Genomic DNA, 17,503 nt, shown 5'->3' with positions numbered 1-17,503 from the left:
TGTGGCCTGGCCCCTCCTGTACCAGCCGCTGACCTGTGTGAGGACGGCGATGCTAATGTCCTGGCCGCTGGCCTCATAGATGAGTTTTGTGAGCTCCTCTGGGGATAGTGGTGTAGGAAGGAGGAGGAGGTCACAAACACGTTGAGTGTCTCAGATAAAGGGCCCCTCACCCTCCATAGAAGATCCCTATTTCCTGTGTAAGAAGTACCTATGTGATACAGTGTCTTCAAAAAGCCTCTCCTCCTGAAAAGTGCAGAGCACTGATGTTTTCCCACCATTCCCCCACACCTGTGGTCCCCTGAATGAGCTCTTACGCAGAGATGGTCTTCTCCCGGGGCTCGGGTGGTAAGCCCACCGTAAGCTGCTTCTGGTGGGACAACAGGTCTGCACATGCCTACACATTTGGGAGAGGGGAATAGAGAGAGGGAACTTAGGCAATACCAATGGGGAAGGGTCAATGCCAATAAGATCAGAAGTTTATCTTTACAAATTTTATAGTACATGGTACCCTTAATTTGAAAAATTCATGCCTAGAACCCAGACTGAGCAACCTAGGCAGGGCTGGGTCCCTGTGATCTGTGTCCCTCAGGTGTGGCCTCAGGCGTAGCTCTACATGGCCCATGAGTAGAAATTTAATGCCCATCTAGTGTAGCAAACACCTTGAAATACCTGGTATTCAACACAGTGGGGACAAGTGCTCAGTGATGGCAAGAGTTAATGAACACAATTACATTCCAGTTTCCCTATTATTCACATGTAGTAACTATCATCACTTTATAAGAACATTGAAATTTAATGTTATTGAAAGTGGTTCTGGATTTTGCAGGCCCTTGGGGTCATAAATATTAATGATCATTGTACTGTGGATGTACAGAAATAGTAAAGCTCTATTTCAGAAGATGCCAGGCATTTTCATTTGATTTCTTGGTAAGCCTTTCTTTCTGTTTGGTTCTTAAGATTAACTAAATTCATCAACTTGAATTCCCTTCCCTCTGCTCTCTTCCCAGGGCAGTGGGAGGTCAGGAGAAGAGGGGCTGCCCCAGCACTGGATTAGATCCATGATTTCCTTTACAGATAAGAGGTGCTTGCCTCAAGCTTCCATAACTGGATGATTGGAAGAGAAAGAAGACATGGGGTAAGAGGAGATGAACAGACAACACAGAAGGCACATTTGCTCTGACCTCAGCCAGGACCTCCACTTTCTTCCTGAGCAGGCCTGAGATGTAGCGAACCAAACCCCACTCCTGGTTCATGCCAGCTTTTCCATAAAGCTCACTCAGAAGATTGTGAACAGTGACCCCATGCTGTCCAGAGAGATTGGTGTCCCAGTTGGGACCCCTGTCAAGAGGTAGAAAAATGCTCACCATCTCTAGCAATAAAGGAAATGCAAATTAAAACCACGCTAAGATTCCACCTCACCCCTGTTAGAATAGCCATCATCAGCAACACCACCACCAACAGGTGTTGGCGAGGATGCGGGGGAAAAAGGAACCCTCTTACACTGTTGGTGGGAATGTAGACTAGTACAACCACTCTGGAAAAAAATTTGGAGGCTACTTAAAAAGCTAGACATTGATCTACCATTTGATCCAGCAATCCCACTCTTGGGGATATACCCAAAAGACTGTGACACAGGTTACTCGAGAGGCACCTGCACACCCACGTTTACTGCGGCACTATTCACAATAGCCAAGTTATGGAACAGCCAATATGCCCCACCACTGACGAATGGATTAAGAAAATGTGGTATTTATACACAATGGAATTTTATGCAACCATGAAGAAGAATGAAATGTTATCATTCGCTGGCAAATGGATGAAATTGGAGAACATCATTCTGAGTGAGGTTAGCCTGGCCCAGAAGACCAAAAATCGTATGTTCTCCCTCATATGTGGACATTAGATCAAGGGCAAACACAACAATGGGATTGGACTTTGATCACATGATAAAAGCGAGAGCACACAAGGGAGGGGTGAGGATAGGTAAGACACCTAAAAAATTAGCTAGCATTTGTTGCCCTTAACGCAGAGAAACTAAAGCAGATACCTTAAAAGCAAGTGAGGCCAATAGGACAAGGAGACCAGGAACTAGAGAAAAGGTGAGATCAAAAAGATATACCTAGAAGGTAACACGCACGCACAGGAAATCAATGTGAGTCAATGCCCTGTATAGCTATCCTTATCTCAACCAGCAAAAACCCTTGTTCCTTCCTATTATTGCTTATACTCTCTCTACAACAAAATTAGAGATAAGGGCAAAATAGTTTCTGCTGGGTATTGAGGGGATGGGGGGAGAGGGACGGGGTGGAGTGAGTGGTAAGGGAGGGGGTGAGGGCAGGGGGGAGAAATGACCCAAGCCTTGTATGCACATATGAATAATAAAAGAAAAAAAAAGAGGTAGAAAAATACAGAGTTTTGGTCCAGAATGTTAAGGCTGAGAGGAACAGATCACCCTGCATTCTGCCAAGTGCTTGGACATTCCTACTATTGCTGAGCTTCAGCAAACCTTCTCTATGTCCTTTGAAATTGATGCCTAACATCCAGACATTGTGGGATCCAGGTCTCTCCTAGCCTTCTCCTCGAAGGCAAGTATCAGTACGTAGAGAGGGAGATGAAAGTGTTATTCATGGAGATCCTGGGTAATGTGAGTGAATATAATCATGGCCTGGGGTTACTGGAGTGACTAGAGACAAAATAATCAAGGAGAACTGAGAAAGTTCAATGTAGTATGGACCATGAAGTTACTGCTGTGCATGCATGTTTGTGTCACCCTCAAATTCCTGTGATAAAATCCAACCCCCAGAGTGATGATATTAGGAAGTGGAAAGTTTGGGAGCTGATTAGGTCATGAGGCTCACACCTGTAATCCTAGCTACTCAGGACAGGGAAATCAGTATTGTGGTGCAATACCGGCCTGGGGAAAAAGTTAGGGAGACCGCATTACAACAAAAAAGCTGAGTGTGGTGGAATGAGTTTGTCATCCCAGTTATACAAGAGGCACAAATAGGAGGATTATGGTCCAGCCAGGCTCAGGCCAAAATATCACAGGTTCTCGCTCATTTAGGGAACCAACACCTAAAAAGGTGATGATAACAATAATGAGACATGAATGTAAATGAGGGACTATCTGGGGGCAACCAGAGAGGGGCAGGGTTCAGAAAGGAAAGGATACTGAGGGGTGAAGAAGACAGAAGTGCATATATATGTATGTGTGTGTGTGTGTGAGACATGACATAATGAAAGCCATTAGAGTTTGAAAAAGAGGGGAGGAGGAGAGGGAGTGAAAATATAATGAAGGGCCTGAATTTGTTCAAAGTACACTGTACACATGTATGCAATTATCACAAGGATACCAACTCATATTATTAATGTATACTAATTCAAAACTAAAAGCCAAAAGAATTATGATGATTTCTTATTCCAGATCTCAACAAATACAAACCAATTTTTCTGAATCAACCAACAATGTCACAAAATAAATTGAGCAAATCTCTTTTAACCATAACCAAAGTTTGGGTGTCCCCCCTTCACAACTGGACCAGGAGCAATGATTCTCCTGATGTGCACACGGGGATTATGATGGAAGACACACATCTCAAAGCCAAGGTTCTCTCTAGAAGGAATTTCGTGGAGTGGCCTGCCATCCTCACACTGGAGCAGACACGCTGAGTGGCAATATTACATTAGGCTGGGAAAAGCTCCACAGAAACCCACAGCATGGAATCCTGCTTCAGAGGCAGCAGCCCCCAAGACACTGGGATTTCTAGCCTACAGAAACATTCTTAACTCCTCAGATCTAGAAGCAGAAAACAAGGGGACCCTTTCTCTGAGCAACCAGCATCAGATTAGGACTACAAGAACCAAAACCCAGGAAAACCAAGAACCTATTTAAGGAGAAAATGGAACAGGCAATGCAATTGAATTCACAGCTTCCTGAGCTTCAGGGGACAAATGGGCTAAGGTGAAGGTGGTCTCAGGGCAAGAAAAGGCTGCCTTTGATTGAACAAAAGACTTCCCCCTGGAGAGCCACCTGCCCAGTTCTAAGGCCTGTTTTATTTTGCTCCAGGATTGGGGAAGAGTAGGATGTGAGCAATAGATGAAAAATGCGAAGGAAAGTTTTTCTCTGATGAAGGTGAAAAGAGGTTTGTTAGGTTTATTAGGCTAAAAAGAGCTGAAAGGCTGAAAGGAGTCATTTAAATAGCTTTTGATAGCAAGCCACCCCAAGTGGATGAGGGGGGCAGTATCTAGGCTATAGGGTAAGTTGTTTTTTTAAAAGTTCCCGGATCTAGAGAAAAAAATCAAATGAGGATTCAACCCTAATTATCAAGAGCCATAGCTCTGAGTTAGAGCACAGGCAAGTGTGAGGCCCTGGGTTTATTCCCCAGCACGGCAAAACAAAAGTAGGAAAGGTAGCATCCTGGGTCAGCTATGTACTGCTGTTTCCTCCATGGTTCTTTTCATGGTGCTCTATGAACAGGAGGCACTCGGCCCAGGCATTAGAGGAGTTTTGGACTCATGCAGGGCTTCTGCACCTGGTGGTATGTGCCCTTGGCTCTCTGAGCCTACATTTCTTACTTGTTAAATAGGAATCTAACCCATACTTTAAAGTGACACCTAAATGAGAAAGCACCTAAAACATACTGCAAGTGCTTAATTATCTGCATACGACATCATTTTGCAATGATGAGACTGAAATGAAAGAATTTATTTGGTAAAATGGATCATTCTACACTTACGGCATTTTTTACTGAGGCAGAAGGGAGCTGTGGTGCTAGCCCTAGGAAGTGTAGACAGCACCACACTGGGGACCACCTCACACTTATGAGAGGCCAGAAATTGCATAGAGAGCCACTTCCGGTCTACAGCAAGACCCCAGCAACCAATGTGAGCAGAGGCACCAGTCTTAGGGGCTGCTTTAAATTGCCTGAGGTCAGAGTCAGAAATACAGGAATTACACCATCAGGGCATTAGACTAGGCAAAATGCATCAGTCACAAAACTACAAATTCTGTATGATTCTGCTCATATGAGCTATCCACCAAACTCATGGAGACACAAAGTAAACAGGGTTGCCAGAGGCAAGAGAAGGGAAATGGGGAGATCTTTAATGTGTATGAGTTTCAGTCCTGCAAGATGATGAGTTCTGGAGATATCTCACCACAATGTGAATGGACTCAACACTACTGAATTGTGTACTTGGAAATGGTATAGATGGGAATGGTATATGTATTTTAGCACAATTTTAAAAATGACCATGCCTTTCCTGTGGTAGCAGGTTCCCTGGGGTGGAAGGATGAGAAAAGGGGTGAATTCAACTCTGAAACACATTTAGCAGCTGGCATTCCATCAGGACACAAGGGAAGCCTCCCGGTGCCCAGGAAAGTCCCCATAGGCCTGGCTGCATGGTGAGATTCTCTTGGAGGCTGTCTGGCATGCCCCAGGAGGTTTGGGGAGATGATAGGATAGATGCTAGTGAGAAATCCTCTGCCTTATGGCATGCAGAGGGTACAAAGCAGGAAGGGGTTCCTGGAGGGCCAGCCCCCTGTCTTACTCTGGGCCTATAGACGTGAGTGGGTTTCATTCCACTGAAGCTGGTGGACAGTGACTTATGCAGGCCCAACCAGATGCTCTGTTCTGAGGGCCACCAAGGAATTTGTTTCAAGTTCTGTGACTCATTCTTGATGTGATAGCACACTCTAGTCAAGCATTTATGGAGCACCTTCTGGCCCTTAGGTGCTGGGTGTTTTCTTCCATGTCTATTAACAGAAGAACACACAGCACTCCACACATACACTCCAGGAAGAACGCCACTTCAGAGAGATTGCCCTGTTCACTTCTCTATGCCTGATGCCTCCTGGTGCCCAGAAATGCTTAGCACACATCACCAAATGCTGCTTTAGACCTGATTCAAGTTTTATATGGGAGATGGAATTAGGTGAGTTTTAACTTTCTATTTTACTCTAAAATCCTAAGCTTCTAGGTTCAGCAATTCATCTGAAAAATGGGAGAAGGGCTGCCAAAGACATTAAGAAAGGTCAATGCTTCTTTTATTTAAACACGTGCGCACAAACACACACACACACAAATTACCTAGCGCCTCCGAAATATCCATCCTCTAGTTTTCTAATTGTAGAAAGAACTGCAGAATGAATGTCTGAGCCATCATTTGCTAAGGAAAAAAAAGTGATGAATGAGTTTACTTAATCTGGTATACTTTTTTTTGAGCTGTGCACTGAAGTGTTTTCATCAGCACAATCTAATCAAAATCCTTATGGCATAGAAGACTCCTGAGACAAGAAACTTAACCACTAGGAAGCCCCCTCAGTACTCAGCTCTGCCCATGGGAGCTGTTCTAAATGTTTGGAAAGGGACTCCAATTATGGGTGGGGCATGAGCCAGCATAGGGAATTGAGGGAATTACTGAGCATGGTGCACATGACGGGGAGGGTGAGTTTGAGTTTACCTGTCATCTGCCAGCAGGTGTACCCATTTAATGGGTACATTTTGATGGGTACATGAGCATTTTCAGATACCACAGATTAAAAACTAGAAGTATCAAGACACCAATGACTTTTTCAACTGTGAATTTTCAAAAGCGGCTCCTTGTTGCACCACAGATCTGTAGAATGGTGCAGCCAGCCTATGGCCTTACGAGCTGCCCAGGCTCAGAGGATGTGCTAGTTTGCACATTCCTCACACTGAAGCAGCACAGCTACCTGCTTGGTGCTTTGCCAAATTCTCTACAATTTCCATACCTCAAGTCCCAAATCCAGAACAAAGATGCCACTTTCCCAAACGTGTCCTGGTATTTCCCAACCTACCAAGCTTGGCATATATGTGACTAAGAATCCGGCCTGGCTGTACTCGAATTGGATGGATGTCAGCAATGCTCTGGACATTTACCCCATGTTTCTTCAAGAGCTCCTTAATGTGATTGTTTTCTGCCAAAACAGTGACTGTGAACAAGAAAAGTGCAGAATCAGCACTGGATCGTGCCTGGTGTCTCCACGCACTGACATGTGGAATTTATCGCCCTTTCTTCCTCTGTTCAGTGATAGGCACATTAGAATGCTCCCATGCCCTGGCTAGCTTTGGAAATGTCAGCATTTGTCCTGCTGCTCTTCCTGGTTCTCTGTCCTCACCACCCCTCAAAACCCATGATGCATATGTCAAGCACTCACAATGTGTGAGACAAAGAGACTTCTAGAAATTGTTTTCAACATGCCCCATGCCACATTACCTAACTTTAAATAATGTCTTGCCTCTTGCTTAGTCTGCATTTTTTCTAAACCTGCCTTGTGTCCTTTTCACACAGGGTAGGGAGCAGAAACAACTCCCTCAGGGGATGCCAGAAGAAACCTGTGCCCCTGTTCCCAAAGGTCAGGTAAGGCAGTAAAGTATGCTCACAGCAGACACTGACTGAAGGGAAGGAGAGGAGGGACTTCTTTCACTCTAGTGTGGATTCTGGTAGAAATAGGGTAGCTGGCCCACTCAGAACTAAAACACAAGACCCCAGCAGTGGGGAAGAGTACTCCTGGCTAGGAGCTGGACTGGGCCCTATCTTCAGAGGTAAGGCTGGGCACCTGGCTCTCTGGCTGGCAGGGAGCTCTGAGTGCCTGGGACCTGGGAGCCCATGTAGGAGGGAGACTTTACTTGGGGGCAAAACAGGGATTGATTGGGCTAGACCTCCTGTCCTAGTACTGCAGGTCTTTATGAGAAAATGCATTGAGCTGGTAAAGGAAAGGAGTCCAGGCAGGACCTGAGGAAGGAAATAACACCCAAAGAGAGCAGCTATGCCCTGTCCAGCTGCAGCAGAGCCTTCTGGAAACTAGAGGAGCTCAGGCCAGAGGAAAAAGGCTCGGCTACTATTAAAATAAACCCCAAGACTCACCACTGTGCCCATCTGCTGGCAGGGGGAGCGTGAACTTACAATACATACAAGTGCCACTGAAAGCTGAATGTCACCTCCTTACATTTACATAGAGCCTAATGCTTTAAAAAGTATTCTAATATCCATTAACTCATCTGATCTTCACAAGCCCCTAAGATGCCTCTAATGCTTAACTGGCCAGCTATGGCTGAATGCCTTGGAAGCTGGTCCCCCAGGTTCCCAGCAAATGAGACCACTAGCCATGCAGGACCGGCTTGGGGCTTCCCTTAACATTTGTCCCTTCTGAAGTTTCTACTAACATACAGAAATCCACATTTATCAAAGCCAGATAATGGTCACTTTCCATAGGAGTAATTCTTTCAGAGCATTGATTTTGACTAAGACCTAGGAACCTCATGATCTGATGCACTGTATGTGGACAAGTTTCGGAAACTGGATCTCCCCTACTCTATGCCAGACCCTCTGATAATTTCCACTATGTTCTACTCCATTACATTAAAAAATGTTAATTGGGACCCATCAATGCAACATGGTCTAGAGATGGAAAAGCAGTCTTGTAGATTTAAGAGACTAATTAGCAAAATGTGCCCTGGCTAAGTGCAGGAACCTTGGAGTGCAACCAGATGAGCCCACCTGGAAGTCAGAAATGGGTTTGTACCTCCAGCTGTCAGCTGTAGTTCCTTGAGTGAGATTAGCCTCAAGCCTCGAATGTGAAGCAGGTATGATCACCAGAATCATCACAAATTTTACCTATCAGAGTCTTGTGATGGGTAGGTGTATCCTGTGTTGTGCCTGCACAAAGTATCAACTGAGGGGCAACCTGCAGCTTGTCTCACTACATCCAGGGCATGCGTATCAAAGTGAGCTTGTGGCCACAAAGATTCCAGGAACGTTTTCCATTTCTTCATTGTTTTGAATGTATGGCTGCCTATGTGCCAATCAACACAGAAGGTAATATGGGGCTTTCCCCTAAGAAATGTACAGCATAATTTAGGGGCAATAAAGTATATGTACAGTGAGCTATGACACTTGATGTTTTGTGAGTATTCTATGAGGCACACAAAATGTGACAGAGCTGACAGGAAGTCCTCAGGAAGAGGAAAGCAAGAGACATTGCTGCTCTGGGCGCATACCAGCAGGCCAGCCCTGTACCAAGAGTTTCTCCCAAGGTCATCTCAGTTCTTCTCAAGACTATCTATCTCAAGACTATCTTCTCTAACATCCCAGAGACCTACTCAAAATCACAAAGCTACTCAGAACCAGGGCTGGTTTTCCAAAGGAGATATACGCTTTTTCCCTTACTAATATGAGGCCATGACCACAAATTCATGAGACCAGATAAACCCATGGAACTGTTGCTGCACCCTAGCAACTGTAACTCCCAAGGGACTCTTCTGCTGTACTATCTTTCATTTGCTCATTTACATACTAGGAGCCCAGTGGCAGTCTGACTTACTGCCTCCCCCTTTTTAGAGCTGGTAGAACACACAGGACTGAGCCAACCTTGGGCTGGTGGTCCCTCTCTTCTCTAGGTTCCTTCTCCCACACCTCTCCACAAGGGAATGCTCAGCTAAAGTCTCTCAAATTGTGGAGTAGGGGATTCATTTTGAGACTCTAAGAAGCATTTTCATTTGCCAACAAAAGCCTGGGGGCAAGAGGGAATGGGTCAAGAGGCAGGAGACTTTCTGTGGGAGGTGTTGGGGCTAAGAGACCACCTGGGCTTGGTGCCTCTTCTAGAGAGAGATCTGAAGAGCCCTTCTGCTTCCTGTATCTGGGCATCTAGTAGTTTCCCAATTCCTGTATCTTCTAGGACCAGATATGCTAATCCTGACTAAGAAGCTTCCAGCTCCTGCTGACCATCAACTTGAACAACAGGATCTAGCCACCAGGAATGCTGGCAGAAGGGGGAGGGAGAGTGGTGGCATGCAGCTGACTAGAAGTTTTTGGAAATATGGATACACAAGGCCATAAGTCAAGCCTGGGAGCCAAAACAGCCCAGACAAACTTGCAGACATGAAGATGCAAAAGACATTCACATCCACATGGTGCAGAGAGCCTCTGGGCTCCTTCAAGTTTCTAGTACCTCAAATCAGATGGTTTCCATTCTGGAAAGCCACCAAACCCCCTACCTCTGCCAACAGTGAGCTGAGGATATACAAGGACTCTCCCCAAAGATGGGGAAGCTTCCCCAGAGGAATTTTGTCCACCATGTGCAGATTGTTGTACTCTTCATCCACCTGGAAGAGAGACCATAGCCCAAGGTCAGAAAGTTAGAGGACACAAAGGTCAATAAAACCTTACACTGGGGAATGTGTTGAGGATTTATAAAATTGTCCTCATCTTGCAGACAAATTCTGTGCATTGTAGGATATGGCACCAGGAAGGCACAAAGGTCTCTCAGGGTCGTATGACTATAAGCAACAGAGGGAGACTTTGAATCTCAGCCTGGGCCCAGGCCAGTGGTCTTCTCACAAACACACTCAGGGCAAGAGGCTCTGGAAGCCTGCCTGCCTTCATTACAGCTCTGGGCATTAGACTGTTCCATAGCTCATGCCTACATCTGGCTGCATAATGTTGGAAACCAGCAGCCTAAGGTGCTACAGTGCATGACTGAATGTCAAGTCTGGCTTCTTCTCCCTTGCCATCCCCAGGGATTTATACACTGTGTGCCTATGAAAAAAATTACCAGGAGGTGGCAATATTTATCGAGGAAAAAAAATTGTGCTGCTAAGCCTTCCATTAGGGCCTCAGAAAGGAGAATCCTTTGGGTGCTTTTGTGCCATCAATATACACTTCTGTGCTCTTTCTGATGGACAGCACTGGCTATGCACTGTGAGTTAGTTGGTGACTTTTTCCCTTCTAGACTCCATGCTGCCCTTTGAGATTTGAGTCATTGCACATTAGTTGGGAGTAATATCACTGGCCATTTTTTCATCCAGAAAACTGAAGTCAATCAAATAAGAAACTTATCCCACTGCACAGGGAAAAATCATACCATGAAGGGAGTTATTCTCTGCTAATGGATTAATCAGTGACATTAATAGTCTTAGTAAACATTTAATTTTTCAATAATAGTAAACCTGCACTAATTATTTTATTTAAAAAACACAAATCTAAAGCTGGACACTGTAATCCTAGCAACTTGTAATCCTAGCTGAGATTGAGAGGATCATGGTTTGAGGCCAGCCCAGGCAAATAGTTTGTCAGACTTTACCTCCAAAATTATCACAGCAAAATATACTAGAGGTGTGGCTCAAGTGGCACAGTACCTGCTTTGTAAGCATTAAGCCCTGAGTTTCAACCCCAGTCCCACCAAAAAAAAAAAAAAGTAACGTGTAAACTGAATGGAATTAAATTCTCCTAGCAATCAAATAATCAAATAGGATAACAGCATGGAAGGAGATTCTCCAAAATGTCATCGTGGTTATCTTTGAGTACTAAATGTTTACTTCTTTCTACAGAGTCCTGTATGTTTTGTAATGTGTGTAGAACCACTTTTACAACCAGATACTACTACATTAAAGCTATTTGAAATATAACCAGTGTTAAGAAAGACCAGAAAGAACAAGCATGACCAATAGCTGATGCAAAGAACAGAGAACAGACAAGGGGTTTTGGTCAAAAAGCAGCCTTGCTTCCCCCACCCAACTCCGCCTGGCTAGATCCTGTCTCCATTTGGAGGAGTCCTCCTCACAGCCATTGAACTGCTTTCATATGCTCAAAGGCACCAGGCCTTTACCAGAGTCACTTCCAGGGCTGCCTACCTCCTCTAGCCCCCAGTAACCTGCATACTCATAGTCACAGTGGTAGCGAGGGAACCACCTTTGTCCCCCAGTCTCTAGCCTGTGCCTGGCACACAGCTGCTCACCACGTTTCCTGTCACTATACATTTGCTGAGAGTACTTTCATTAGCTCCAGGCAGTGTAGTGGAGGGCCCTCTGTCTGGTGGTACCCTATACAGATATGCCTGGCTGATGAAATGCATGAGGCTGAAATCCAACCTGCAGGTAACCCTGGACAGGTACTTTTTGTAATTTGCATGAGCCTGCCATGGCTCTGCCTACAAGGTTCCTTTCCAGTGGTCTATGAAGGGTCTTGATGTGATTGAGGAAACTTTATAGCTGTCGTTGGCAAGAAGCCAATACAAAATGAGGTGAAGGTAAAACAGTGTCCAAGACTGGAGGCCAGCAAACAAGAATAAACACGCTGTGTAAAGGAGAATGCTGTAATGACAAAGATCAATGTGCAGTTTAGAAGAGAAAGCTACAGAGTAAATTTTTACAGTGCACAACCAGTACTGCCCATCAGAAAGCAAAGTGCAATTTATAACACCAAGCATTTACTACAGTCAGTACAATGTGCCTTTTGGGAGAACAGGGATGAATGATCAATCATAAAATAGATAAAATACCTCTGAAATAATGTAAAATGAATACATCTGCAGAAGACCTAGGTTTATGACACTTAGAGAGAAAAAGAGTTCCAGCAGGTTCCTTAGCTTGATCTGTACCGTGAGGGAAGACCAGTTCTTGTTCAAACTGTCACCCTTAACTTTGGAACGAAATCAGTCCTGAGAGAGCTTGGATGACAGGAGTTGTATTCATACTGGGATGAGGATAACATTAACATTCCAGAGCTCCAGGCTATCTCCACGGACTGTCCAGTGAGTCCAGGAGTGAACCAGCTGACCAGTAGGATATTGTCAGTGTAAAAGAATTAAATGCTCTTAGCAGTGGAATATTCTTCCCCTCATGGAAACTCTACTTATTTCTTTGATTTAATTGGCTCAGTTACCTAACACATGATAGTTCCTTCTAGATTAAATAAGGCCCAAAGTAATAGATATAGGGCTTTTTTATTGCATTACAAGTATCGTGTCTGACTCCATTAAAACGTATTTTCTTCCTTCATTTTCTTTTTTCTTTCTTCTTCTCTCTTTCATTTTTATTTTAGACAGGGCCTCACTATGTATCATAGGCTGGCCTTGAGCTTGTTATATAGCCCAGGCTGTCCTGGAATTCACAATCCTCCTGCTTCACCCTCCTGAGTCCTAGGATTACAGTATCAGCCATCACACTTAGCAAAATGTATTTTCTATGGGAAAGTAAAAGGAAATCCAATCTACCACTGCTTTGGAAGCCCAGCCAAAGTATCTACTGTGTAGAGACTTCCATTAACTGGAAATATACCACCTATTTGGAGGCACTGTGGGCTTGTGGGGTGGCTCTGAGCCTGGGTCTGGTTCCAGGGTGGAGCCCAGTGCTGTCTGAGGTCTGACAGGTTCCCAAGACTCTCTGAGCTGAGGCAGATACTATCAAAGGCTCCTGCCAGTCCCCTGGCCATGTGGAGGGGGTGAGGGCTGATTCAGTCACAGAACACTGCATGACACTGGGTTCTGCTGGGTTTCAATCTCTTCCAGTCCTTGTCAATTTGGGATCAAACACACCTCTCTGAAGACCTTTTTATCCTGCAGATGCAATAGTGACACTTTGAAGCATCAGGAGCATTGGAGGGGCAAACAGCCTTTAATGGAGAGCTGTTTTCTTCTAAATACAAGATGTTTACAGAGAAACTCAACCACCAAGACATACAGAGGTCCAGCCTAACCCAATTTAGGGAACTGTATAGAATGAAAACATCTTTGGGCTTCTGCTTGGGCTTGGCCAGTTTCCTTCTTCCTGATGAATGCCTTCTAACTGATAATTACTCAAGCTCCAGCCTGGAAACCACTTAAATCAAAGGAAGAGATTCTCAATTATCCTCTCCTCGGACTCCTGTAGCAATGTATGAGAACATGGCACACAACATTGGTTGATACTCTGTACTGTTCCTTGTGCCTAGGGTCGGAGGTGGGACAGGTATGCTCTGAAAGTCTTTAAATGCCACTTCCCTAGGATACTCATAGTCGAAGCATGATTCCACATGTTTTCCCAAAGTCATAAATCCTTACGATGGACACAAACACTACCTAAGGTTTTAGAAACTGCTTCTTGTGGAGAAAAGTGAGTGAAGAATACCCAAAGGGTAAGCACCAACTCATTCAGCTGTAGATAAGCAGCACAGAGGATCCTCACCACCTGGTTACCTTGTCAGGCGGAATGGCATAGAGTTCCGGTACCAAGTGAATCCCGTCCTTGCTTCTGATTAATATTCCCTCCAAGGCCTCTCGGTACTCTTGGACCTGGAAAACAGCCCCATGGCCCTTGATATGAAAGGGGTCTGATGGTTAATGCTGCAAAGCAGTGCAACTTAGAAAACAAACCTAGCTCTCTTGGCAACAGATTAGAAGTCAGACACAGGGCACAGAAAGGCAGAAATGCTTGCATGGAGGAGACTGGGAGAGATTCGTACTGATAGCAAATGTTAGGAGGAGCTAAACATGACTGGCTGTTCCTCCATGAGCTTAGACCCACCTGTCAAGCTTCCCGGCAAAGGGAGAGAGCAGAGCATCATGCAGTAACTGTTTCATCCTCAGAATTCCACAGCGCACACACATCCACATCATGTATCAGACATCTTTCCTATGCTGTCTTTAGCTTGTCTTTTAAGTAGTTTACTCTAAACTTCTCACATAATTAAATTTTGTCTCACCAACCAGATTATAAACTTCTTGGGATGCAAGCCATATGTCAGGCAAAGCATCCCACTTACACCTATGAATAGTTTTCCACTTAAAATATTTATTGCTCTAGAAATATTTGCTGGGGTTGGGGAAGTGGCTCAGCGGTAGAGAACTTGTCTAGAATGTGTGAGGCTCTGGGTTTCATACCCAGAATGGAAAAAGAAAAGAAAAAAAAGAAATATCTGCTGCACAAATCTAACATGAGGAAAAGGAAATGTACTCTGATCAATTCTTAGGATGCAGTGCTCATATAATGAAAGCTGTTGAAGCAAACATTTCCATTAACTAAAAAGGCAGTGATTAAAAACAACATATGAAAAGAGGACAGAAGGAAGGAAAAACTCTTAATAATAATAAATTCTGAGACAGACAGGAACTATGCCTCCTACGACTCATGCCCTTGCCTGGTCCCCTCCTCCTTGAATATGGCATGGCTCTTTAACCAATAAAATGGGATACAGGTGACACTTTGCCAATTCTGGGCAAAAGACTGAGGAATGCCTTGCAGCATTCTTGGGAGAAGACAACTAAAGTGTGAAAAGTTTAGGAGACTCCAATGCTGTGAGAACCCCAAGCCAGACACGTGGAGGAGAACCAAGGTCCCCACCAACAGCGCAGTTGAGTTCCCAATATCGGTTCATAGCCATCATCAACTTGCTAGCCCTATGAGTGAGGGTATCTTGGTACTAGGAGCTCCAGCCCCATGTCAGCTCCATCCCAGTCAGCAGCAGGAGAGGCAGAGAAAATTTGTCCTTATTGGCTCTGCTCAAATTGCAGAATCATGAGCAAATAAATGAAAGAATTGTTGCTTTAATTCAACAAATTTGGTGAAAGATATTTTTTTCTAGCTCTGGGAGTTGAGTTCATGGGCTTAGGCTTGCTAGGCAGGTGCTCTGCCACTTGTGCCATGCCATTTTTGCTTTGGTTATTTTTAGATAGGGTCTTACTTTGTGCATGCACCATTATCCTACTATTCATGGTTCCCCATGTAGCAGAGATGGTGGGCACACACCACTGTGCCTAGCCATGGTTGAGGTGGGGACTTGCAAACTTTTTCCACAGGGCATGGCCTGGAACCATGGTCCTCCCAATCTCTGCCTCCCAAGTAGCTAGGATTATAGGCTTGAGCTACCGTGCCTGGCAGGAAAGTGTTTGAAGTGGCAACAGATAACTGAAACAATGATTTAAATTCTTGCACAGCCCTATGATGGTGGTTGAAAAAGCTTATTGTCAGAACAACACCCAGCATTTTCTCACCTGAACAGCATCACCGATAAAGACTCCATCTATGATGAAGTAAGTCCAGAACACAGGCCACTCACATTCAATGTTTTCAAAGAGCTTGAGTTCAGCAGGGTCATAATGCAGTCGGTTTGGATCCTGGAATCAAGTACATAAAACCTTTTGAAAGTGATGTCAGAATATATACACAACACCATCAGGCCTCGCTGGGTTTCTCTAGCTCTTCTGATTCAATGCAGCTTTGAGGTTAGTATGATTAGGAGTCTACTATAATGGGGAAATGCTATTTTTGGCAGTTTTGCATGGTAAATTTTCAGAAAGTAAATCAGAAATACACATAAAACTCCTTGGTAGTTTATTACACTAAAGCATCCTATCTCTCTAACAGATAAATAGCAATTTGCCTATCACAATGCTTGGCAGATGATCTATTTATTTATATCATTATACAAGCCACCGAGGAAAAGAAACCCAAGGAGATGGTCAGAGATGGTCTTTAAAAACTGTGTGAGCCCACAGAACTCTTTGTCCTTGTCTACAATCTGGCTTTACCAGCTTATTGTCCCAATGATCTTACTGTTCTACTGCCTAACACCAGGCTTGCTGACTCCAAAATTAATACTTCCCTTCCCAAGATTCTAACATATAACTATAATCAGTGGAGAAAGAAAAGCACAGTGGCAACTTAGATATGGAGCACTTAAGGAACCATAAAAAACAATATTTAAATACCTCTCTTGGGGTTTTATAACTATCTCAAAGGAAGTGACAGCATCCATAACGCCACTAGTAAGGTAAAGAAATAAAATACATTTGATGAAATCAGAATTTCTTTGCCTTTTTATTCTTTTAAAAAACATTTAGTTGTACAGGGGCAATTCATTTTGACATCTCCGTATAAGCTTACCTTGGTTAGGTTCACCCCCACCCTCTCTCTTTCTCATTCCCCCCCCCCTACTTAATGTCTTTTTATTCTAATTCAAGTCAGCCCTTCACCCTCCATGAATCTTTTAGTAATGAAATGTGTATCAATGGTTCTTTGCTCTTAGTATAAAGAGTTATTTTTTTAAGTAATAAGCAAAGTAAATTGAGGCTTGATCAGTACTTGAAAGAGAATGCCAAAACATTCCATTGGAGTACTGGAGATGCAGGGGTAATTACTAAGAGTTCGGTAAATGACTATTCTTTCATTCTGATTTATTGTATCATACAAAGATGAAAATGGACCCTATTTGGAGAAGCCACTAAGGCAACTATTAAGATTGGATGGCTCCTGAAATGTTGGAAAGCTGAAATTACACTCCCCAGACTCTTGCAATCATGCTGTGTGATGCAGAGAAGGCTTTGCCATCAGATGCCCCACAAACTGTGGCATGAAGGGAGGGACTTCCTGCACTGTGGCAGGCTCCAGGTTTCTTCTTCAGCTTCCTGGCTGCCCAGAAAGGAGAGGAGGTACAAGATTCTCCATCTTACCCCCTCATCTCTGCATGGCAGCATTAGCAGTATTCCCCAGTTTCTTCAGTATGCAGGGCTGCTGCAACAGACCCTTTTTAATGTTGCCCATGGATTCCAAAGTGGCCAGCTCCATGTCTCCCTTGGAGTTGTCCTGAGGGTACTAGGCTAGAACCCCTAATCTGGTAAGTATGTCATTCCCTTCTTTCCTATTTCATACCTAAAGAGATTCCTTTTTCTCTACAGAACCTGACCACTCAAGCTGCTGCTTTTGGAAATATGAGTGGAGGCCGTTTA

The 17,503-nt window shown here is 44.2% G+C and overlaps 2 protein-coding genes across 5 annotated transcripts in view; one reads left to right on the top strand and one right to left on the bottom strand.

Moving 5' to 3' along the window:
- Nucleotides 1–17,503, top strand: part of LOC109684825 (serine/threonine-protein phosphatase with EF-hands 1) — a 332,462-nt gene that overhangs the window by 135,017 nt on the left and 179,942 nt on the right. The window lies entirely within an intron of this gene.
- The window catches only part of LOC141419506 (phosphorylase b kinase regulatory subunit alpha, liver isoform-like), an 83,676-nt gene that overhangs the window by 42,385 nt on the left and 23,788 nt on the right, over nucleotides 1–17,503 (bottom strand). The window contains 9 exon segments of the mRNA XM_074062293.1: nucleotides 34–149; nucleotides 4,737–4,924; nucleotides 6,090–6,168; nucleotides 6,821–6,955; nucleotides 9,980–10,127; nucleotides 13,976–14,071; nucleotides 15,770–15,892; nucleotides 16,487–16,540; nucleotides 17,065–17,186. Of these exon segments, the coding sequence (XP_073918394.1) occupies nucleotides 34–149; nucleotides 4,737–4,924; nucleotides 6,090–6,168; nucleotides 6,821–6,955; nucleotides 9,980–10,127; nucleotides 13,976–14,071; nucleotides 15,770–15,892; nucleotides 16,487–16,540; nucleotides 17,065–17,186 (1,061 nt within the window).

The sequence above is a fragment of the Castor canadensis genome, chromosome X, assembly GCF_047511655.1.
Source record: "Castor canadensis chromosome X, mCasCan1.hap1v2, whole genome shotgun sequence".
NCBI lineage: Eukaryota > Metazoa > Chordata > Mammalia > Rodentia > Castoridae > Castor > Castor canadensis.
This window is presented reverse-complemented; position numbering and strand designations above follow the sequence as displayed.